Below are 25,284 nucleotides of genomic sequence, written 5' to 3' on the forward strand. Positions count from 1 at the left end.
AGAAGAGGTTCCATTTTCTTCCTTCCCATTTTCCAGTGCCGTCCTGTTCTGGGTGCTCTGGCTCATTTGGAGAGTAGGACTGTCACCCAGGTTCCTTCAGTGGTTCTCAGAGCAGCCCTGGGGGGTATGTGGTGGGTCTCTGCAGAGGTCAGGATTCCTCAGGCAGTCTGAAAAACGGCCCATGGTCGGTGACTGGGGAGCTGCAGAGCTCGGCAGCCAATGCCGGTTGTTGTATGCCCTACCCCGCTCCCTGCTCACCTTGCCCTGTGGGGCAGAACCACCCTGTGCTGATGGGGAGCGGGCCAGGCACCAACAGCTGCGTTGCCAACAAGTCAAACCTAGGTAAGTTACGTTGTAGAAGAGCTTGTCGCTTATCTTTTTAGCACGGGTACTTAGATGTTTTAATCATTTAACTTAAAGATTATTTTGAAAGAACGGGAAGAGAGGAAGCAGCAGCGTCTCCAAGAAAATGCTGTAAGCCCAGCTGCTGCCGGTGACACTGTGCAGGATGGAGAGAGCGGTGGTGATGAGCAGCCACTCGAGCAGGTGGAGCCCTCAGGTACGGCTTTCTGTTTGCTTGTTAAAGAATGGGGATGGGAGCAGCTGTGATAAAGATGAGATGAATACATAGCAAAATGTCTAGAACATTGCCAGTAACTTCCACCTTTGTTGTAAGAAAGCAGTGTCAAGTATTGGGAGGGTGGGGTACAAAAGTTTGCAAACTCCCGGCTCTGCAAAAGTTCCCAAATAAGAGGAAGTACCCATGGCCAGGGTAGAGCTTCTGGTGCTTCTGTCTCGAGGAAGGGCAGGGGAGGCGAGGGCCCCCGCATTTGATCTGTGTGGCGTTGGATGGTCCTCATAACTTGGAACAGCTACAAGAATTAACACCACTTCCTCCAAAGTTGCTTACCGAAAAGTGTGCTAGCAGTGGATGGGGTCTTAAAAAAGAAAGCAGATATTTTTCAGGACTTTTTGTTAAAATATTCTTTGAAGAAGTGCACGGGTCGTAAATGTGTAGCTTCAGGACTTTTCACAAAGTGAATATAGCACCCAGACCAGGAAAAAGAACTGCAGCCCGGTACACCCCCACACCCTCCCACTGCCCCTTTTGTCCAAGGCCCTTCTCCAGGGGGGATACTGCCCTGACCACAAATTGTTGATGAGTCTGAACTTCATATCGATGGATTTACATCATATCATTGTCACCATGTGTTGTTCTCTGTATCAGCTTTTTTCTCTCAACATTGTGAGAATTTTCCATCTTGTGGCAAGTGCAGTTTTCTTTGCTGCATAGTACTTCGTTATGTGTACTCTACTAGGTTGTTGATGGGCAGCTTCCTCTTGGGGGCTTTTACACACAGGGTTGCTGTGGATGTTATTGAGCCTGTCTTTTGGAGAACATAAGCACACCTTTAGGTTGGGCATTTCCCCAGGAAAGGAGTTGCTGGGTCATAGGGTAGACTTACACTCTACTTTAATAGATACTGCCAAACAGGTTCCCAAAGTATTCTAATGCATTCACTTCATGCTCTGATTATTAGCTTGGTTTGCATATTGGTAATCTAGAACTAAGGAATAGGGGGCCTTTAAGCTCTTACTAAGTCATGTCTGGTGTGTTTAGATTCAACTGGTGAGGGTCTCATCATTTAGGTATGTGAGTTCAACTCTCATTTAAGGATTATTTAGTAAATGAATAGTCTCAAACACTTAGGTGCAAAAACATTAGACCGCAAAACTTGATTTTTAAAACTTCTGATATGAGATTCTTGAGGTTAAATTTCAACATTGCAAAACTAAATTTGGGTGGGGGTGACATCATCAACATGGTGACATGTAAGGCATCATCTGGAAAAGTCTCCCCTTAGAAACGACTAATAAAAGGACAAATCTCTGGAACTTCAGAGGACAGCAGAGATCAGAGGAGGAATCCACCAAGACTGAATCACAGAAAAAGAAAAAAAAAAACACCACAAAAGATAGGAGATCTATGACCCAGACCCACCAGTCTGGACCCATCTCCGTCACACAGTCCCACGCAGCTTGAGTCACAAAGAGACAGCTCTGCCCAAGTACCTCCTGCCATGAATGCAGACCATAGAGCTACTCAAAGCAATGAGTTAGAACCCTTTGCATGCCCAGGCAAGGTGACCCAAATCTTCAGAGACCCAGAGCAGAACACAAGTAGCTGATGTGCGTGTACATACAAAAAGGCACCCAGGAAATAAAAAAGACCACAGCAGAACTGTTGGCAAGAGGCATACACACTCAGCCCAGTATCTGATGGCTGGATCACCTAAAGGAAAAAATGGACCTTTTTGGTTTGACCCAGTCTGGATGCCCAGGGCCAGATACCCTAACAGGGAAGTAAGCAGAGGCAGGGAGTCCTCAAGGGAGAAAAAACGGAGGAAACTGAACTGCTGTAAGGCAGGATGGGTCCCAGAACTGAGAAGTGTAATAAAAAGGGGGCACCGAGTAAGGAAGAGAAGTTGGAAAGTATAATAAAAAGGGGGCACAGAGTGAGGAAGAAAAGTTAAATAAATCAGGAGCTGGGCAGAAAAATCTGAACAAAAACAACAAATCAGGCTTCCCAGAGAAGGAACAGAGAAAAGGAAACTTTCTCCTTTAGGTTAAACAAATCCATATAAAAGGGCAGTCTTAAAAGTTGTACCACATTTCAGGGCAAGAATCAGGTGCAAAAGATCTGAATAAATCTCAACATTTAAACATGGGCCACTCTAAAGGTCTGGTTTAAGTTGGACAAAGTGTCAAAAAAGAGCCTTAACACATGGCCAATCTACAGTAAAACTCCAGGCAAGAGGGAGAAACTGACCTTCAGAGTTTGCACATCAAAAGAATCAGATGCCCAGACATCAGCAAAAAATCACAAGCCATACAAAGCAACAGGAATAGATGTTTCAAGCAAGGGAACAAATTAAAACTTTAAAGGAGACACAGACTTTGGAACAACTTATCAAAGAAGTTCAAAGATGTCTCTTAAATCAATTCAAGGAGATAAAGGAAAATATGGATAGAAATAAACTAATGGTGGATATAGAGCTAGAGGATATTGAAAGAAAGTGTGTGAGCATAAAGAAGAATTTGAAAGTTTAAAAAGAAACACAACAAATTATGGGGATGAAAAGCACAATAGTGGAGATAAAAACTATACTAGAGGCATACAGTAGCAGATTTGAACAGCCAAAAGAAAGACTCCGCAAACTACAGTTCAGTTAAAATCATACAGTCAGAAGAAAAAAGAGAGAAAATAATAGAAAAAATTGAGCAGTGTCCAAGGGATTTGAGTGACAGCATGAAGCATACAGACATACATCATGGGTGTCCCAGAAGAAGAAGAGAAGGGGAAAGGGACAGAAAGACTATTTGAGGAAATACTGGCCCCAAATTTTCCAACTCTTCTGAAAGACATAAATACACATATCCAAGAAACACATACTCCAGGCAGGATACACCTTAATAGAACTGTTCTGAGGCGCATACGAATCAGAATTTCAAATGCCCAAGATAAATAGAGAATTCTGAAAGCAGCAAAAGAAAAGCAATTTGTCACATACAAGGGATCCTCGATAAGACTAAGTGACAATTCAGTCTTACATCAGTGGTCTGATATATTTAAGGTACTGAAAGAGAAAAACTGCCAGCCCCTAATTCTTTAGCCAACAAGACTGTCCTTCAAGAGGTTAAAACATTCAAAGATTAACAGAAACTGAGAAAGTTTGTCACCAAAAGACCTGCCTACAAGAACTGCTAAAGGGGTTCCTTTAGGTTGAAAGGAAAAGACAGGAGAGTGTGGCTTGGAGCAGTGGAAAGAAGTGAAGGTCTTAAGTAAAGGTTACTATCTAGAGACAAATGCAAAACCCAGTAGTACTGTATCCTCAATGTATACCTCTAATCTTTAATTCTTATAAGAGTTAGAATACAACTGAATGAGAAATAGTCATATTTCCTGGTAATGGACACAAAATATAAAGAGGTAATGTGGGATAAAGCAACATAAAGAGACGGGAGGGATAATGGAGCAGATAATGTGTATGCTATTGAAGCTAAGTTGGAATCTTTCCAAATTAATAGGTGATGGATGTAAGTTGTGTAATACAAACCCCAGGGTAACCACAAAGAGAGTACTTAAAATATAGACAGAAATGAGAAAGGGATCAGACAGATACATCATGAAAGATAAAATGTATAGAATAGGAGTCTGCAGTGAAGGAAAAGAGAGGCAGAATAGATTTAATACAGTATTTACAAAAACCAAATTACCAGATGGCTGAAGTACTGCCTTTACAATAATAACACTGAATTTTAATGGATTAAACTCCCCATTCAAAAGACACAGATTGGCAGAATGGATTAGAAAGCATAATTCAACTGTATGTTGTTTACAAGAGACTCACCCTAGATCCCAAAACACAAAAGGGTTGAAAGTGAAAGGATGGAAAAAGATATTCCATGCAAACAATAACCAAAACAGAGCTGGGGTCGCTCTACTAATGTGGGACAAAATAGAGTTTAAGTCAAAAACTGTTGCAAGAGACAAAGAATGACAGTATATGTTAATAAAAGGGTCAGTCCACCAAGAAGTAACAATCATAACAATTTATGCACCTGACCACAGTGCCCAAAAATACGTGAGACAAAAATTGACAAAAGTGAAGAGAGAGTGAGAATGCAACTCTTGAGGACAGTATATTGAGTGAAGTAAACCAGAAATGAAAAGACAAACAATATAATGCCTCACTAATATGGGCTACCTATAATGTGCAAACTCTGAGAATTGTATCTGAGATCATAGGTTATCAGGAGAAGGCAGATGGTAAAGGTTCCTAGTTTGTTAAGCTCTTAACAGCAGTCACATCTATTCGAGTTGTAATGGTTATTTCTAAATTCTGGATGCTGAGCTTTTTGTGAATAACCTGGTCAGTCCCTGGAACTTTGGTTATCTATGTGACACCTGAGACTCAGAGTCAGAGTTTGAGAGCTATGAATGTCAGCATTACCTCATACAGCAAATGCAATTAGAGATAGGAATGAAATGGATTTGGTTTGGACTAAGGTAAATCAGACTAAAGGGTAAAGGATGATAATGACTGTGTTTTAAAACTTCAACTCTGTGTGAGACCAGAGGAAGAGATAATGTATTTGGTGGGTAATCTGTATTTTCTGTAGCACACTATATATTTTAACTTATGTGGTCAGTTAGTTTATTCAGCCACCGTAACTACATGGAACCTTGAACCGGGAGTGAGATCTAGTTGATGTGCACAGATTAGCATGAAGCCCTGAAACAGCCCAGAGTTATTTGGGCAGAGAGTAAGAAATTTGCAAAGCGCCCTTGAGGGACTGGGGAAAAAATGTGGAAATTTTAAACTTATTCACATGGGGAATTCCTTATACTGGGAACTACCAATTTAGTAGGCCGAGCCCTCGATCTTGGGGCTTGCCCTTATGAAGCTTGTTACTGCAAAGGAGAGGCTAAGCCGACTTATAATTGTGCCTAAGTCTCCCCCTGAGAACCTCCTGTTGCTCAGATGTGGTCTCTCTCCCTAAGCCAACTCAGCAGATAAACTCACTGCCCTTCCACGCTACGTGGGACATGACTCTCGGGTGTAAATTTCCCTGGCAATGTGGAACATGACTCCCAGGGATGAGCCTGGACCTGGAATTGTGGGATTGAGAAAGCCTTCCAGACCAAAAGAGGGAAGAAAAATGAAACAAAATAAAGTTTCAGTGGCTGGGAGATTTCAAATAGAGTTAAGAGGTTATTCTTAGGCATTATATAGATATCCCTTTTTAGTCTTTAGTGTATTAGAATAGCTAGAAGGAAGTACCTGAAACTGTTGAACTGCAACCAGTAGCCTTGATTTTGAAGATGACTGTGTAACTGTATAGCTTATACTTTGTGACCATGTCATTGTGAAAACCTTGTGCCTCATACTCCCTTTATCCAGTGCATGGACAGATGAGTAGAAAAATGGGGACCAAAAGTAAATGCATATTAGGAGGGGATGGGGATATGGGAGGTTTGGGGTGTTCCTTTTTTATTTTTATTTTTATTCTTTTTTTTTTTTTTTTCCGAGTAATGAATGTGTTCAAGGGCTGATTGTGGTGATGAATGCACAACTGTATGGTGATACTGTGAACAATTGATTGTACACTGGATGATTGTATGGTATGTGAATATATAGCAATAAAATTGCAGGGGAAAATTTTTTGAAAAATCATGTTGGCATTAAAAAACAAAAAAAAACAAAAAAAAAGTGAAGGGAGAAATCGAGACCTCTACAATAATAGTTGGGAACTTCAGTATACCACTCTCTACAATAGATGGAATGTCTAGATGAAAAATCAATAAGGAAACAAAGAACTTGAATAATGTCATAAATGAATTAGACCTAATAGAAACATGCAGAACATTGCACCCCCCGCCCCCCAAACAGTAGGATACACATTCGTCTCAAGTGCACATGGGTCATTCTCCAGGATAGACCACACGTTCAGTCACAAAACAAGTCTTAAATTTTAAAAGATTGAAATTATACAAATTGTATTCTAGGAACGTAATGGAATGAAGCTGGAAATCGATAACAGGCAGAGAACTGGAAAATCCAGAAATACGTGAAAGTTAAATCACACACTTAAACAAAATCAGTGGGTCAGAGAAGAAATCACAAGGGAAATCAGTAAAATCTTGATACGAATGAACATGAGAAGACATCAGAACTGATGGGATGCAGCGAAGACAGTGCTCAGAGGGAAATTCATATCTTTAAATACTTCCATTTAAAAAGAAGAAGGAGCTAAAATCAGAGGCTAACTGCACCCCTGGATGAACTAGAAAAAGAACAGGAAACTAAACCCAAAGCAAGCAGAGGGAAAGAAGTAACAAAGATTGGAGCAGGAATAAATGAAAGAGAATTTAAAAGAACAATAGTATTAAGAAGACCAAAAGTTGTTTTCCTGAAAAGAATAATAAAATTGACAAACCTATAGCTAGACTGACAGAAAAAGAGGTGAGATGCTAATAAATAAAATCAGAAATGAGAGGGGTAACATTACTACTGACCCCACAGAAATAAAAAAGATTGTAAGACTAACTTGATAGCAACAAATAAGCCAAGATGAAGTGGACAATTTCCTAGAAACACACAAACAACCTACACTGACTCTAGAAGAAATAGAAGATCACAACAGACCAATTGCAAGTAAAAAAGTTGAATCAGTCATCACAAACCTCCCAACAAAGAAAGGCCTAAGACCGCATGGCTTCGCAGGTGAATTTTTCCAAACATTCAAGAAGAACTAATACCAATCCTGCTCAAACTCATCCAAAAAATTGGAAGATGAGGGAACACTATCTATCTCATTCTATGGAAGAGACCAACATCATCCTAATACCAAAGCCAAGTAAAGATACAGGAAGAAAAGAAAATTACAGACCAATTTCTCTTAGGAGTACAGATGCAGAAATCCTCAGCAAAATACTAGCAAATAGAATCCAACTGCGCATTAAAAGAATTATACACCATGATCAAGTGGGTTTTATACCAGGTATGCAAAGGATGGTGGTTCAACATAAGAAATCATTTAATGTAATGTACCGTATTAACAGAACAGACTGGAAAAACCACATGATCGTCACGTTGGCACAGAAAAGGCATTTGATAAAATCCAGCATCCTTTTTTGATAAAACACTTAAAAAAAATAGAATGAATTTTCCTCAGTATGATAAAAAACATATCTGAGAAACCCACTGCTAACCTCATACTCAGTGGTGAAAGACTGAAAGCCTTTCCTCTGAGATGAAAAACAAGACAAGGATGTCTACTGTCACCGTGGTCATTCAACATTATCCTGGAAGTTCTAGCCAGAGCAGTTTAGGCATACACGTTGGAAAGGAAGAAGTAAAACAACCTATTTGCAGATGATATGATGTTGTTTAAAGTCCCAAAAAACCTACAGCAAAGCTACTAGAGCTAATGAGTTCAGCAGTGTGGCAGGTTACAGGGTCAACCTGCAAAAATCAGTAGTGTCCTATACATTAGTAACAAGCAGTCTGAGGAGAAAATCCAGAAAAATTCCATTTACAGTAGCAACTAAATGAATCAGATATTTAGGAGTTTAGTTTTCTTTTGTCTTCTAAGGAGTTTTATTGAGATATATTCACATACCACATAATATGACCAAACTGTACAATGAGTGGTTACACACAGTGTCATCACATAGTTTTGCATTCATCACCACAATCAATTTTAGAACATTTTTATTACTCAAAAAAAAAAAACAAAAAAAACCCATCTCCCTATTCTCCCCATTATTGACCCACAGTATTGGTGTGGTACATTTGTTACTGTTGATGAAACAATTTAAAATATTGCTGTGAACTATAGTACATGGTTTGCATTAGGTACATTTTTCCCATATACCACTCTGTTATTAACTCTGCAATAGTGATGTACATTTGTTCTAGTTCATGAACATTTTTTATATTTATACTATTAATCACAGTCATCATCCACCACGGTGTTATAGAGTCCCATGTTTTATCCTTTAGCTTTACTTCTGGTGACATACATGATTAAACTTCCCCTTTCAATCACAGTCACACCCGTAATTCAGTGCTGTTAGTAACACTTCCCATAACATGCTACTGTGACCTCTATTTTAGGAGTAAGTTTAACTGAGGATGTAAAGGACTTATACATGGAAAACTATAAAACTTTATGAAAGAAATGATAGAAGACCTAAATCAGTGGAAGGACCATTCTGTACTCAAGGTTTAGAAGGCTAAATATTAAAATGTCAATTCTTCCCAAAGTTATTTACAGATTCAGTGCAATCCCAAACAAAATTCCAACAGCCGCCTTTGCTGGAAAAGCCAACCATCTAATTTCTTTGGAAGGGTTACAGGCCTTGAATAGGCAAAACTAGGTTGAAAAAGAAGAATGAAATTGGAGAACTCACACCTACTGACTTTAAAGCTTATTATAAAGCTATAGTAGTCAAAACAGCATGGTCCTGGCACAAGAACAAATATATAGACTAATGGAACTGAATGGAGAGTTCAGAAATAGACCCTCACATCTTTGGCCAGTTGATTTTGACAAGGCTGCCAAGTCTGCTCAACTGGGACAGTATACTTTCTTCAACAAATGATGCTGGGAGAACTGGATATCCATATGCAAAGGAAAGAAGGGAGTCCCCTATCTCACACCATATAAAAACATTAACCCCAGATGGGTCAGAGACTTATATATAAGAACCAGGCCTATAAAACTCCTAGAAGAAAACATGGGGAAGCATCTTCAGGACCTTGTGTTAGGCAGTGGTTTCTTAGACTTTACGCCAGTGCACAAACAACAAAAGAAAGCATAGATAAATAGGGCCTCATCAAAACTAAAAACTTCTGTCATTAGAGGACTTTATCATGAAAGTGAAAAGGTAACCTACTCAGTGGGAGAATATATTTAGAAATCACATATCAAATAAGGGTATAATATCCAGAATATAAAGAAATGTACCACTCAACACTAAAATGACAAACCAATTTAAAAATGGGCAAAAGACTTGAATAGATGTTTCTTGAAAGAGGATATACAAATGGCCAAAAAGCACATAGAAAGATGTTCAACATCATGAGCCATTAGGGATATGCAAATCAAAACCATTGAGAGAGGCTTGGGCAAGATGGCAGCATAGAGAGGAGTGGAAGCTAAGTAGTCCCCCTGGAACAACTAAAAAAAAACCAGAAACAACTAGTAAATAATCCAGAATAACTGGAGGGGAACAAACGAGACCATCCACTCATCATACACCAACCTGAATTGGGAGGAATGCCCAAGAACACAGCATAAAATCTGTAAGTAAAACCTGCGGATCCGAGTCATGAGACCCCCTCCCCCATAGCCCGAGCTGCAAAGCCTCGTGGTGCCAGAGAGAAGCTCTCTCCCAGCAAGCAAATATAGCTCAGCTGAGCTCCAACTGGGGTTTTAAGTAGCAAGTGTGAACTTCTCACTACAGGTACGAATCCCCAGAAAACAGACAGAGGCTTTGGGTGACGACTGGAGAGCCGGAGGGTCGCCTTGGACGTGGTCTGAAGGGGACTATCTATTTCTTTTTCGGCTCAGTGGAGAAAGCCCCAGTCATTTTCAGTTTCCAGGGCTGTGACTCAAAGAAGGGTGGAGACAGCACAAGCAGAGAGAGAGACCATTGAAATGCTAATGACCTCCCCCTAGGAGGTCTATCTTCTCTAAGAGGAAAGGGGTGGGGCCCTTTCCATTCAGAACCAGACCCCAGAGCCTGGGGGAACACGGCCATACCTCCTCACACCAGTCAAGAATTATAGGCTAGCAGGCATCACCTGCTGGGCAGAAAAGCACAGTGACCTGAGGCATCACAGGGTGGAGCAATTTTCTAAGATACACCCTCAGGGAAACCAGATACTGAATATTTCTTCCCTCTGGGACTTGAGTCTGTTCTGGTCTGGGAAAACCTGATTTGGATAACCAAGGAAACCATGCCTAGACAACAGAAAATTACAACCTACGCTAAGAAAAACAAAGTTATGGCCCAGTCAAAGAAACAAACGTACACTTCAACTGAGATACAGGAATTTAAACAACTAATGCTAAATCAATTCGAAAAGTTTAGAGAAGATATTGCAAAAGAGATAGAGGCTGTAAAGAAAACACTGGGCGTACATAAGGCAGAAATCGAAAGTTCAAAAAAACAACTAATATAATCTATGGAAATGAAAGGCATAACACAAGAGATGAAAGACACAATGGAAACATACAACAGCAGTTCTCAAGAGGCAGAAGAAAACACTCAGGAACTGGAGAATAAGGCACCTGAAAGCCTACATGCAAAGGAGCAGATGGAGAAAAGAATGAAAAAATATGAGCAACGTCTCTGGGAACTTAAGGATGAAACGAAGTACAATAATGTACGTATCATTGGTGTCCCAGAAGGAGAAAAGGGAAAAGGGGCAGAAGCAATAATAGAGGAAATAGTTAATGAAAATTTCCCATCTCTTATGAAAGACATAAAATTGCAGATCCAAGAAGCATAGCGTACTCCAAACAGAAGAGATCTGAATAGGCCTACGCCAAGACACTTGATAATCAGATTATCAAATGTCAAAGACAGAGAATCCTGCAAGCAGTAAGAGAAAAGTGATCCATTACATACAAAGGAAGCTCAATAAGACTATGTGCGGATCTCTCAGCAGAAACCATGGAGGCAAGAAGGAAGTGGTGTGATATACTTAAGATACTGAAAGAGAAAACCCGCCAACCAAGAATCCTATATCCAGCAAAGCTGTCCTTCAAATATGAGGGAAAGCTCAAAATATTTTCTGACAAACAATGAGAGACTTTGTGAATAAGACACCTGTCCTACAGGAAATACTAAAGGGAGCACTACAGAGTGATAGAAGACAGGAGTGCATGGTTTGGAACACAATTTTGGGAGATGGTAGCACAACAATGTAAGTACACTGAACAAAGATAACTATGAATACGGTTGAGAAAGGAAGGTTGGGAGCATGTGAGACACCAGAAGAAAGGAGGAAAGATAAAGACTGGGACTGTGTAACTTGGTGAAATCTAGAGTGTTCAACAATTGTGATAAAATGTACAAATATGTTCTTTTACAACGGAGAACAAGCAAATGTTAACCTTGCAAGGTGTTAAAAATGGGGAGGCATTGGGAGAGGGATGCAATCAGCATAAACTAGAGACTGTAACTAATAGAATCATTGTATTATGCTTCCTTTATTGTAACAAAGGTGATACACCAAGGTAAATGCAGGTAAGAGGTGGGGATAGGGAAGGCATGTTAGACATTTGACATTGGTGGTATTGTCTGATTCTTTACTCTACTTTGATTTAAGGTTATTTTTCTTTTTGCTGCTTCCTAGCTGTCATTTTTTTTTTTTCCTCTTTCTTTTGCCTCTCTGCCTTCTTTGACTCTCCCTCCTGCCTTGTGGAAGAAAAGTAGATGCCCTTATAAAGATAGTGGTGAAGGTGGTGAACACATAAATATATGGACCATACAGAGAACCATCAATAATAGGATGGAATGTATGGTGAGTGAACAAAACCATATTAAAAAAAAAAAAATGGGTTGATGACAAAACCTTGAGGGCAATATACTGAGTGAAATAAGCCAGACACATAAGGACAATTATTGTAGGGTCTCACTGATAGGAACTAATTATAATAAGTAAACTCATAGGCATGAAATATAAGGTACCAAGATATAGGACAAGGCTTAAGAATGGGGAGCGGTTGCTTAATATGAGCAGAATGTTCAACTAGGATGAACTTAAATGTTTGGAAATGAACAGACATGTCAGTAGCAAGATGTGAGAATAACTAACAGTGCCAAATGGTGTGTGAATGAGGTGGAAAGGGGAAGCTCAGAGTCGTATTATGTCATCAGAAAATGGGAGTGTATAAAACAAAATCCTATGGTGGGCAATGTCCATGATAAACTGTACAAATACTAGAAATAGCTTCCATGAACTAGAACAAATGTATGACAATACAATTAGAAGTTAATAATAGAGGGGCATATAGGGAAGAAATATATACCTATTGCAAACTATATACTACAGTTAGTAGTATTTCAACAGTTTTTCATAAACAGTAACAACTGTACTATACCAACACTATGAGGCAACGATTGAGGGGGGTTGGTTAGGGATAGGGGAGGATTCGCGTTTCCTTTTCTTTTTTTCTTTGTTCATCTTTCACTTTATTTCTTGTCTGGAGTAATGAAAAGTTTCTAAAAATTGAACAAAGATTAAGTGTGGTGATGGATGCACAGCTGTATGAGGGTACCCAGGGGCAAGTGATTGTACACTTTGGATCTTTGGATAATTGTATGGTGTCTGAACAATCCCAATAAAAATTTAAAAAAAAACCATTGAGATACCATTTGTGATGGTTAGGTCCATGTGTCAACTGGGCCAGATGATGGTGCCCAGTTGTCTGGTCAAGCAAGCACTGACCTGTCTGTTGCTGCAAGGACATTTCATGGACTTAAATCATCAGTACATTGATTGCATCCGTGGCTGATTACATCTGCAGTCAGTTAAGGGAAGTGTTTTCTGCAATGAGAGATGTTTAATCAGGTCATGGCTTTATAAGGGGGAAGTGATAGCTTCAGTGGTCAGAAGAGAGAACTTTTGTCTCTACTTTAGTCGGCCAGCTTCTACTGGGGAATTCATCAGACCTTCATCAGAGTGTCAGCTTGCAGCCTGCCGTATGGAATTTGGACTTGTGCATCCCCACAGTTGCATGAGACACTTTTATAAAATCTCATACTGTATACATATATCTACTGTTGGTTCTATTTCCCTAGAGAACCCTGATAATACACCATTTCACTCCTAATAGAATGGCTTCTTTAAAAAAAAAAAATTCCAGGTGTTGGAAAGGATGCGGAGAAACACTAACATTCATTGCTGTTGGGAATGTAAAATGGTGCTGCCTCTGTGGAAGACAGTTTGGCAGTTCCTCAGAAAGCTAAGTATAGAATTACAGTATGACCCAGCAATTCCACTACCGGATATATACCCCAAAGAATTAAAAGCAACTTAAGCAGATGTTTGCATGATGTTCATAAATTATTCACAGTTGCCGAAAGATGGATGCAACCCAAGTGTCCATCAGCAGATGAATGGATTAACAAAATGTGGTATATGCATACAGTGGAATATTATGCAGCCACGAAAAGGAATGAAATTCTGATATATGCGACAGCATGGAAGAACCTTGAAGACATAATGTTGAATGAAATGAGCCAGATACACAAGCACAAATATTGTATGACCTCATTGTTCTGAAATAATTAGAATAAGCAAACTCATAGAATCATAATCTGGAGTATATGGGTTTACCGGGGTTGAGTTGGGAATGGGATAGGGAATGGGGAATTAATGCCTGAGTTATACAGAGTTTCTATTTGGGCTGATTGTAAAGTTTTGGTAATGGATGGTGGTGATGGTAGCACAGCAGTTGTGAATGTAATTAACAGCACTGAATTATATATGTGAATGTGGTCAAAAGGGGAAATTTTAGGTTGTAAATATGTTAGAATAAAAGTTAAAAACATAGGACTGTAAACACAGTGAACTATGTTGTAAATGATATACTGTAGTTAATAGTACAATTATAAAAATGTTATTTCATGAATTGTGACAAATGTGCCACACTAATACAAGGTGTTAATAGGTGGTGTACGGGAACTCTGTATTTTATTTATGACTTTTCTATAAACCAACAACTTCTCTAATAAAAAATAAATCAGTAAATTTGGGTGTTAAGGTGGGAGGAACACATTAGATACAGATAGACCAGAATGTTGTCACCTCTATTTCCACCAGGTTTTCTATTTTTCCCCAAGTATTTTCCACCTATTTTAATTGGCCTCTGTAAAAATAAGTAAAATCATTGTTCATTCTTGTGACCTGTATATGCAGGGCTTGTAGTTGCATCATTGAAACTCCTGGGTGGGGAGACACTGTTGGGAATCATATCCCAGTAATTCCGTAATTCGCAGATGTTGTACAGTGACCTCTTTTGCTTTGTAAAGCTCCAGGGGGAACAGAAGAATCCATCTGTTCTGCTCATTTCGTGGAAAGCAAGTCAGAAGAGCCTCTCAGAACAGAGCTTCAGAGCGATGCAGAGCCTTGGCACCCCGGCCCCGACGTGGCCAGCCTCCCGAAGATTCACAGTCGCAGGTTTAGGGAGTGAGTACGCTGAGGCTCTGCTGCCCCCACTAGTGGCTTCCACGGGATGGGGAGGGGGTATGTTTGATTTGGCACTGATTTGCACCTGAGGATTTTCAACACCATTGAACTTCATTCTTGGGGCTGCACTATTCTGTAATCCTCATGGTTTAAGGCGTCCAAGTATCCATTTCTAACATTTGTTCACGATTGCCTAATTATTGTATCTAGGTCTGCTTCTACCAAGGTTTCTACTCTGTTAATATGTGGAAGAGGTTTCTTTAAGTTTGAGGTTGGAGTAGTGGGGTGACAGTGTATGGCATCTGGGTTCCTGTTTGTGGTTTCTCTGTATAATTTCTTAGTGGGCAGCTTACCTTTGGCCCTGTTTATGTGCTCTGACTTCTCCCTGTCCCACTTGTCCTCCAGCATTGACTCTCCTCGTATCTGTGTTCCTAGGGTTGGGGTGGGGGTTGGGTGGTTTCAGAGGTGGGGATGAGGCCCCTCTCCTGGTCAGGGAAGTGAGCAAACCACAATGGAGGGCTGGGGCACAGAGATTTCATCCCTTGTACTTTGGAGTGGGGGAGGAAGCCTCAATCCTTAGTTCATGAAATGAGATCAGTGCAGAATTCCATTTTTTCCTTAATGTTATTCATCAAAACATGATTTCCTGGAAGGGCCCTGTGCTCTCTTCTCTCTGGAACATCACAGCCAATGGAAATGCTTATTATATATGATGTTTCTTACAGTTACTGCAGCCAGATGCTTAGTAAAGAAGTCGATGCTTGTGTTACGGATCTTTTAAAAGAACTGGTACGTTTCCAGGACCGTATGTACCAGAAAGATCCAGTCAAGGCTAAGACCAAACGCCGACTCGTGTTGGGGCTGAGAGAAGTTCTCAAACACCTGAAACTCAAGAAATTAAAATGCATCATCATTTCTCCCAACTGTGAGAAGATACAGTCCAAAGGTACCGGCTGCCTTCTACCCTGTGAAGTGGGGACCCCTCTGCAGTAGCTGCCTGCACCTGCATTCAGCCGGGGGCAGGACCCCTTCCGCAGGACTACGCAGCACATTTTTTTTTTTTAATGACTAATTGTTGTTTTCAAAGTTCATTTGACTTCCAGATGCCGCCTTCTTTGTTTGTAGGCAGAATTCTAGCTCTGCACAGTATGATTCCAGCAGCCCCTGACCCCTCTGCCCCCACAGGCCTCTGGGCAGGAAGAACTGTGCCTTCCCTTGCAGAATGTAGGCTCTTTGCCCCTCCACTCGGCCGCTGCAGCTCCAGCCCTGGGCTGGGCAAAGGTCACCTATCAGGCCTGCTCACCACAGAGTTTCTGTCACAGGCAGCCAAGCAGTACCTAGCCAGATGGGGCTTTGCTATTTTAAATTTAGTTGCTCAGTCTGATTAATCTTTTTGAAAATCTAATTAGAGATGTGGGTTGTCTAAATACTTTGCCATTTTACTTAAATTGGTAGTTTTTGTTTTGTTGAATGTGATAAGCCGGATGAGATAATAGACAATGGACTCTTGTCACAGCCCATCTCATTTTCTCAGCATCTTTGTGTTATCACGGTTCACCAGAGGACTTGAGTGTCCAGTTTATTTCTTCTTTGGGTTAAGTAATGAAAGAATTGCTGGGAGCCAGATTCCACCTCTTATTGGTACCTGCCTTTTACCTTCATCTGGCTGGGGAAGAGAAGTGAGCATTTGAACATTCTCCAGTAAAGACAGAGGCACCTCTATATCCTTGCCTGAGCCCACGGTTTTCATCTACAATGTAAAATGAAACTACTGTAGTTGCATTTTAGAAAACAAGTTTAAATTCTCTAGCTAAGCCTATCGAGGTGATCTTTTCCAGTTGCCATTTTATGGCTGAGCACTTGAGGTTGCCTGACTTGTCTGAGGCCACCCAGGACCTGACAAAGAGCAGCCACATCTGCTCATTCCCAGGCTGGTGGTCTCACCCTGTCCTGTCTTGGTGCAGGTCCAGGGGAAAGTTGCTTCCAGCCGCCTGCTTCCTGGGCTGTGTGTTTGGCAGTATCCCCACCGGGACCCCGGGCAGGTGCAGTGCTGTGCTATGTGCAGACTCCACATGCTCCCCAGGGCTCTCCGAGTCACCCGAGAAAATAGGCCACATGCTTTCTGTGTTATTTTTATCAAAGTTTTACATTCACACAGTTGAGTCAAATGTCCTGCAAGGTATAATAAGGAAAAAGAATAGGCCTGGGCTCCCTGCCCTCCCTGAGGACATGCTTTGATTCTAGGCAGATCTTTGGATATTTTTCTCCCTATCTCCAACTAATAGGCTTGCTTGGTTTTTTTTTTTTTTTTTTTTTTTTTTTGTTGTTGTTGTTGTTGTTGTTGTTGTTGTTTGGCTGTTTTGTTTTGTTGATGGCACATTTTTATAATTGTGCTATTAACTAAAGTCCGTGGTTTAACTTAGGGTTCACTTGTTTGTGTAATGTAGTTCCATGGATTTTTTTTTTTTTATTCTGTTACAGTATATACTGTCTAACATGTCCCGTTTTAACCATATTCAGATATATTTATTTCAGTGCTGGTAATTGCATTCACAATGTTGTGCTACCATCATCTCTATCCATTAATGAAAACTTGCTTGTCCTTCCCCACCCACTCACCCCATTTTAAGCATTTATTTGTCAGTTTCTCAGTGGAGGGAAAAGATTCAGTGCTCATTCCTCACCACCCCTCACATGTATGTCTTTGTTAACTCCCCTGTCCCCATCATTTTGATGCAGTTGTAGTTTGGCTTATCAGATTTCATATGACTAGACTTTGTAAATGTTATCATGCTCCTTAAATACTTAATACTGCCATGTCCATTTCCTAAGAACAAGGACCCTCACTTATGTAACCACCCTAAGTGCAGTTTCAACTTCAAGAAATTTAACATTGATGTAAAGCTTACAATCCATATTCCACTTTTTTCATATGCTCCAGTAATGTCCTTTTTTTTAAGCCTTTTTTCCTACCCTGTTAGATCCCATCCAGGATTACGTATTTCATTTAATTGACATTGTCTCTTTAGTTTCTCTCTCTTTCCTTTTCTTTCCTCTTCTTTTCCCTTTCCTTTTCCTTTTCCTTCATTGTGAGAACCTAGAATCTCCTCTTAAGACAGTTGGATGTATCAGCTATTCTCTGGTTTCATTTTTGAAAGACATTTTTCCAGGCAGGACCCTCTGGATTGTTGGGTCATTACGTCTCTTAGGCGGCTGGTGCTTCAGGGTGCTCTTTACCTCTTCTGTGTATATATTGTTAGTGAATCCTGTTTCCTCCGTGTTCTTGGGCTGCCCCCTTATTTGGGTTGAGCACATTCTCTGGTTCATGAGAAAAAGGGTGCATGGGAGGCACATTTTGGAGATCTTAACTTAAAATTCCAAGTCCTTCTGATTCTTGATTTTTATGTGACTTTTTTTTCCCCTTTTGTTTGACTTTTCCATGTCTGGAAGCTTGTAGGAACTTCCTTGTTCTCAGAGTTTTGGGATGTGGGACAGTTTCCACCACTCAGTTTCTGGGGCATTTTACTGATGTTTTTCTTTGAATCTATTCTCTTGCCTCTTTCTGGAAGTAATTGTTGGAGTGTTGGGCCACCTGGACTGGTATCCTCTAGTTATTTTTTCTCTACTTTTTTCATCTCTTTTGGTTCTTCTTTCTGCTGGAGTTCTTAAACTTTGTCTTCTACAATTTCTCTTTCTGCTATTTGTAATTTCTGAGAGCCTCTGAAGATTCCTCTTGTATGGCTACTGCTACTGTTTCATGGATATAGTACCATCTCTGAGAACTTTAATGACATCCTGCATAGCCTCCATTTCCTCCGACGGGTCCGGTCTGTTTGTTTAGCTATAGATCTTTCATGATTCTTGGTAAATTTATTCCTACCTGTGTAATCTTTTGTCGCAGTTGTATATGGAGTTGTTTTCTTCCATTATACATGCTAACAGGCTATTGTTTGAATGTATGCAGACTAGTGATTTCTGCAGATTCCTGTGCACAGAGGCCCCTCTTGAGTTCTCCTACTGTTGGTGATAGTTCTTGGATGCTTTCTCTGCATTTTCCGCTTGGCAGTTGTGTCACACCTGTGGAGTGACCTCTCTCTCCTCCTCGCTCATCTTCCCTCTGTTCTCCCCACTCTCCCTCCTGCCCCACCCTGGCCTTGCTGGTGCCTGGCACAGAAGCAGGGTCGGGTGGTGGAGGGCAAAAGAGCCCTGATACGATCACATCACAGTGGGCCAGGACCCCCTCTGCTCTTTGCAAGAGGAACAATTTAGAGTCAGTTACCTGACCTCTCTGGCCTCTGGTGTATCATCTGTGTAGATGGGGATGCACACATCCACCTTGCAGGATTTTTGTGAGGATTACAGGGGTTAATAAAGGGGTTAATGCAAAGTAGCTGGGTCAGCACCTGGTGCATTGTAAGCTTTCAGTCAATATGAACCAACGTTTCATTTTTTCCCATTAAACATTATGCTGGGTTTTTTTAGTTTTGTTTTGTTTTTTACTATGCTGGTTTTTAAGTTGAGGTGGATAGATTTGATCACATTACGGAAGTGTCTGATTTGGACAATTAATTTTCTTAAATATGACTGAGAACTGTAATGATACCCTTGCCTTGCAGTGGCTTCTCCTCTGGTGCAATCTGGCACTGGCCACTGGCTTGAGTATGAGAAAACAGGCGGAGCTTTTTGTGGCCATAGGAAAAAAGCCTTTGCACCCAATGTCACGACATTCTGTGTGATGCATTTCACCTCTGCTTCCATATTCCTTTGACCCAGGTGGACTGGATGACACTCTGCACACCATCATTGACTGTGCCTGTGAGCAGAACATTCCATTTGTGTTTGCACTCAATCGCAAAGCTCTGGGACGCAGCCTGAACAAAGCTGTTCCCGTCAGTGTGGTGGGGATCTTCAGCTACGATGGGGCCCAGGTGAGATGGGGATGGGCACAGAACATTTCAGGTACTGCTTACGGGAGCCAGGGAGAGACAACCGGTGCCTGGGCTCACCTGTCAGACCAGCCCCTATTTGGCACCAAGGAGAGGCAACCACTAAGGTAGAACTTTCTCATGAGATGGTGGCCTTTGATTTATTGACATCAAGGAAATGTTTGAAGCAGAATTCAGTTCTTTAGTTACTGCTGAGATGGAGATGCTAATGGTGGGTTCTGGCTCTGTTTTCCAAAAGCAAGCTCAAGAAGCCATCCCTGGCCTGCTTCTGATCTGGGGTTTGGGGGTGGTGGGAGTTGGGGGCGCCCTGGCTTTACCTTCATCTTGGCATCCCTGGGCACCATCGCCAAGTTTGCAGGGCGCTGGGGTCCTTGGGGGAAGTAGTGGAGCTTCACCAGTGTGCTCTTGCTTCCCAAGGACCAGTTCCACAAGATGGTTGAGCTGACAATGGCAGCCCGCCAGGCGTACAAAGCCATGCTAGAGAACACGCAAAAGGAGCTGGCAGGAGAGCCTGGGCCTCCTTCCCCTCCCAGTCCACCCACACTGGGCCCAAGTTGCTCTGCAGAAGCTCCCAGTGGAAACGAAGAGCCTCAGTACAGTGAGTACTCAGAGGGCGGTCAGGGTTGGGTTTGAGCTGCCCGTAAATTCTCTGTCCTGCTTTATCAGCATCCCAGGAGAGCAGCATGGCCACTGAAGTGGCAAGGACTGATTAGAATAATTGTAATTGTTGATATAATGCTCTGGTGAAGTCCAGATCATTGCCTAAAATGATTATATCAGACTTTGTAAGTTGCAAGGACTTCTCAGTGATTGTCTGAAACTTTCTGTCTTGGACACACTTGGAGTCACCAGAGGGTGGCTTACGGATAGCTGAATCCATGGTGGGCACCTCCAAGACAAGCTCAGGTTAAAGTTATTTGAAGTCAGCGTTTTCCCAGGCATGTGCTCCAGGATGTTAATAGGTGCTACTCTAAGAAGGCTGTGGGTGGGGGGGTGTCTGGTCCCACAGGTGGGAGTGCAGGGATGGGAGCCGTGCTGGGGGTCCTCTCCGGGTGTTAATGAGCTGCACGCAGCCTCTTCCAGACTGACTTGGCCACAGCACTCATTTTCTTACAGAGGAGTTTTTAGACTTTGTTGATGCCTTTCTCAGTTGTGTCATTTTCTTATTTCTAGTTCAAATCTGGAGAAAACATCTGGAAGCATATAATCGATGTGCCCGGGAACTAGAAGAATCTTTAGAGGCTTCAGCCTCTCAAATGATGAACTTGAATTTATAGGAAGGAGAGGTCTTTGCGTGTGCTTTCTGTGTTTGTGGTAAGGAGAGGGGGACTTTTTGGTCTTTTTCTTCTTCTCAGTTCTTCGTTGGCCTAATGTATTTTGTATGACTGTTGAATTTGGAAATCAACCAGAGTGAAGGGACATATGCAGCGGTGTTTGTCACCGCTCAGCTTCCTACACACAAAGCTGTGAATCCATCGACTAGTCACTGGCCCACTGGATATGCGGCCTGTAATGTTTTCTAAAAGCCTCGTGATGTAAGTTTGGCTTTCTGAGCACACTGAGGATTTGGAAAATATTGGAAACCGTGGTATGTAGAGTACTTTGGCTGCTAAAGAAACGTCTTCTCCATTGCAGAATAGTTGGACTAAGTTACTTAGTTTGCAGAAAACCAGGTGTTGGATTCTCAAGCGCTAGGAACTGGAAGGAAGCACCATTCCCAATTGTAACTTTCTTCCTACCACCCAGTTTAAAATGTCACAGCTTTGCAGGAACCTGGCATAGAGACAGCTTTTAGGGATGCTCCTGTTCCAGCAGACAGGAGGGGTTGAAAGGTTTGTTTCTAAGGAGAGATGTCTTTTCAGTTTAAAGATGGAGGGATACTTGGAAAAATTGCTAATATGAGCCTCAAAAGGAAAAATGTTTTTTCTAACCTGTGACTTTTTTCACATGAATTATTTTAAATCTTTATTTTTCAAAGAAATAATGTATGGTTGAAGTTCCTGAATTTTCAGTTTTGTTAATCTGGAAAATCTTTTCCTTCTTTTTAAAATGAACATACCCTGAATGTGGGTTCTGTGTTAGAGGCAAGGGGGATAGAAATTTACTTTCATATTTTCCCTGTAAGAAGGCTTATTTATTTTGAATAAATGATTATTTAATTTTGCTTGAGACTCCAGTGATCTTAGGCTGTCAGCGGTCTGAATTTTATTGATTGTCCCTAAGTCTTTGATTTGTGCATTTTGCTTACTCTGGTCTTTAAACTTTAGAGCAGGGGAGCAGTTTGATATTCCTATACCTCATATTTCTTAAAGTAGTAGAAAGCCCTTCAAGACCCAGTATAGACTTACCCTGGCTCAATCCCAGCTTCCCCTTCATTTTTTTTTCACCACAGTAAATGGCAGGGAAGGGTTTATACTGTGTTTTGCTTGTTTAAGCAAGCAGGGTACTTCTTTGGCTTTGAAAATACAGTGAATTGACATCATTTGTGCCAAACATTGTACCTTTGAGGAGTGGCCTTGGGTGAGCAAATGAAATTGGAATAATGAGTCAGCACTGGCATGCCCTGTGGACAGGGGTGGAATTGTGACCAGAGACAGTTCCAGCTGCTTCTGTCATCTTTGGAATACATCACTGATAGTGTGTGACCTTTTCTTGGATATTCTGAGCTATTTAAGTGTGGGAAATAAGGTATGGTAAGTCAGGTCATATGTAAGTCCCAGGTACTGTGTCATCTGTATTTTAAGAGATAGCAAGAGGGAATGGGATTGTAGGAGAAAACACTTTAAATAACCCATCCATGGCTCTCAGCAATGTAGGATTTTAGAATTTGATAAATCAAAAAATCATTTAAAATTGTACTGGAGATTGAAGGTGATTTGTTCAAAGCCCCTTCTTAGAAGTGTCTAGATCCTTGGTATTTGCTTAAGCTTCTTTTACCCCTAAGTTAGCAAAACAGAGTAGGGTGGGTTTTTAATATCTTGTTCAGCTACTGAGGGGCTGCTCTTGTTCAGCTACTGGCTTGATCCAAATTCTGACCCAGAGTGGCATTATAACCCGATTATAACCCCCATTTCCAGAAAATGAAGGCACTCCAGCTGAGAGGCCGTTGCTGAGCTGAATCAGCTGCTGGGAGGGGCGGTTGACAGTGTTGCTGTTGTAGCTCCAGGCGGGCGGGCTGGGACTGGGGACCTTCCCAGACACAGAATCACCCAACTGAAGGCAAAACTCTGTCCTTTTATTTTTCTCAACAGTGCAAGGAATGCAGAATCCATCCTCATAAGCTACATTTCCCCACAGAACACCACGTATTACAGTAACTGCATGTGTGTAATTGTTTGGGTTTTGTTGTTTTTGTTTTTGTTTTGAGCATGAGCACTTTGAACAAGTGTTCTGGCTAAATCTAGACTTGAGGGGAGTTTTATAGCGACAGCACCGAAATAAAGGGCCCAAAGCTTAGAGCATTCACCCAGTAGCTCGTAATGGTTGATGCCACACTCCAAGCAGGAACCACGGTGAGAGCTGGTGAAGGTTTTGCTGAAGAACATATTACAAGCACAAGATGGTTCTGTGAGCCAGACCAGCCACAAGGCGGGGGGAGTCGAGAGACAGACCAAAGCCAGGGAGGCTTTAACCTGGAAGTCAGGCATCTTTTACTTCATACCCTCACCCACTTCTTCAGCATGCCTTGTCATTATGGAACCTTGAAGTGACTGGCAGGAAAATGTGTACTGATCCCCTACAAAGACCACTTCCAAGAGAGTGGGGTCTGGAAATTGGCCCATGAGACCATAAGGCTGAGACACATTCCATTTTTTAACAGGAATCACAGCTTTATTTTTAATACAAGTTTTGATTTTATAATAGATTTGAAAACTGTCACTGCCAAACAAGAACAGACATGGCTGCAAGAAAAAGTCACAGGCTGAACAGCTGTGGGTCTGGGCCTCGGCCTCCCACACACAACGTCAGCCTCCAGAGGCACAGCCAACAGTGGCCTTAATACAGGGCTCCAAACTGCCTCAGACCCTTGTGAGGGAAGGTTAATACGGCACCAGGAGACTTGCATAATTAACCTGTTCAATTTTTCTACCTCAAACAGGCTCGGCGTCCAGTTGCTGAAGCTAAGAGTCAGTAGGGGATACACTCAAAGGCACAAACCATAGCGTCTCCTACCTAACACATAGAACCAAATATTCTGAGATTAGTGGAGAACAACACAAAGAATTCTAAAAGTCCTCATTTTAGCTCCCAGTGTGGACCTCACAATCACTCCAAGGTTTAAAGCAAAATATTTTCATTTGGAGTCTCACCCCAGTGGTGCCCCTTAGTATAAAGTGTCTACATTTGAAGGTGGGAAGGAGGAGCAGGCTTGGTTTATTTCAGTAAAACCAGTCATCAAGAGGACTATGCTAACTTTTTCATGGGCAGTTCAGGGAGAGGCCACTTCTGAAAACTGAAATCAATCAGATCACGTAGGAACGATGGTTAAAGCATAACGAAGCTTCCTGGGAAAGTGACCACGCACATTGCTGTTTGAGCATCGTGAGCATTCCTTTCCATTTGTGGCCTGTTAAGTGTCTTGGTGACCTGGTTCTGCCAGACAGACCCTTCTGTCGTGTATAAGCAGTTGATTAAAAAAATAATAATGTTAACGGGTTCCTGTCCACGGGGTGTCCAGGCAGATCCTCTGTTTCTCCAGGGGCCCAGCTTCTTGGAGAGAGTGGTCTGCGCCAGTGTGCTCCTGGGCACAGAGCAGCAGGGAGCCCAGGCCCTCAGACTAGCCAACAGCTCTCTCAGGGGTCTCTCCCAGGGGGCCACAGTGCAGCAGGGTTTGCTCAAGGTCCATGTCAGCAACGGGCTCCTGGTGGCTAAAAGGTGTCCTTGTGGCAGCTTTCCTAAAAGAGCAATGCTATCTTAGAACTCTTGGCAAAACAGTTAGACCTTTCCTCCTTTTTAGACTGATATCCCTACACAGAGCTCAGCTCAGTTACTGTGGTGGACAGCAGTAGTAGAGGCCTCAGTCTGTTCTGGGACTCTCCCCCTTGAGCTCTAAAGGTCAAAGCAGTCAGAAGCAGTTTCCCATGGGTGAAGGGAGACAAAAGTGGCAGCAGGTTCTTAGTGACCTGCTGGCCCTGTTCTCCAAGCAAGCACTCTATCTGGCGAGACCCCTCATCCCAACACTCCCCGGGAGGTAGGGAGACTTTGTGGGGGGAGGGTGGGAGGCAGCCTGCATGTACTAGGGTTCAAATCCCCCATCTCCAAATTGAAATGTAAGAAGATCAATTACAAGGGCCCGACATTGTTGACAACAACTGAGGAGCCTCTTGGCAGCCATTTAGCCAAAAAACCTTGAAAGCCCCAGGGTTCGAGCTGTGGAAGACTTGCACTATGCATGCCAGCAACATCCACTCATGAGCAACAGCCAGTCTTCAGCCTCTGGCTTTGCCTTCTGATGGCCACCAACAAGCCAGGGGCCCAGGCAGCCACTGCCTAAATGGGGGAACCCCCTCCTGTGAACCTTTTTCCTGTGGTGCTCTCCCGTTAACTGCTGCCCACTGTGTCCA

At 42.0% G+C, this 25,284-nt stretch overlaps 2 protein-coding genes across 7 annotated transcripts in view; one reads left to right on the forward strand and one right to left on the reverse strand.

Moving 5' to 3' along the window:
- Window positions 1-24,927, forward strand: part of SECISBP2 (SECIS binding protein 2) — a 48,528-nt gene extending 23,601 nt beyond the window's left edge. For 3 of the 5 annotated variants that reach the window (XM_037850984.1, XM_037850987.1, XM_037850988.1), the window contains 6 exons: window positions 421-559; window positions 14,618-14,774; window positions 15,500-15,720; window positions 19,548-19,702; window positions 20,138-20,318; window positions 20,894-21,900. In XM_037850984.1, coding sequence (XP_037706912.1) covers window positions 421-559; window positions 14,618-14,774; window positions 15,500-15,720; window positions 19,548-19,702; window positions 20,138-20,318; window positions 20,894-20,997 — 957 coding nt within the window. In that variant the 3' untranslated portion in view covers window positions 20,998-21,900. Of the gene's footprint in view, window positions 1-420; window positions 560-14,617; window positions 14,775-15,499; window positions 15,721-19,547; window positions 19,703-20,137; window positions 20,319-20,893; window positions 21,901-22,971 lie in introns of those variants that run through there. The other 2 variants (XM_037850985.1, XM_037850986.1) reach the window with 2 other exon arrangements.
- Window positions 23,525-25,284, reverse strand: part of SEMA4D (semaphorin 4D) — a 174,070-nt gene continuing 172,310 nt past the window's right edge. For both annotated transcript variants that reach the window (XM_037850983.1, XM_037850982.1), the window contains exon 20: window positions 23,525-24,615. In XM_037850983.1, coding sequence (XP_037706911.1) covers window positions 24,589-24,615 — 27 coding nt within the window. In that variant the 3' untranslated portion in view covers window positions 23,525-24,588. The remainder of the gene's footprint in view (window positions 24,616-25,284) is intronic.

Source organism: Choloepus didactylus, chromosome 10, assembly GCF_015220235.1.
Source record: "Choloepus didactylus isolate mChoDid1 chromosome 10, mChoDid1.pri, whole genome shotgun sequence".
NCBI classification, from domain to species: domain Eukaryota; kingdom Metazoa; phylum Chordata; class Mammalia; order Pilosa; family Megalonychidae; genus Choloepus; species Choloepus didactylus.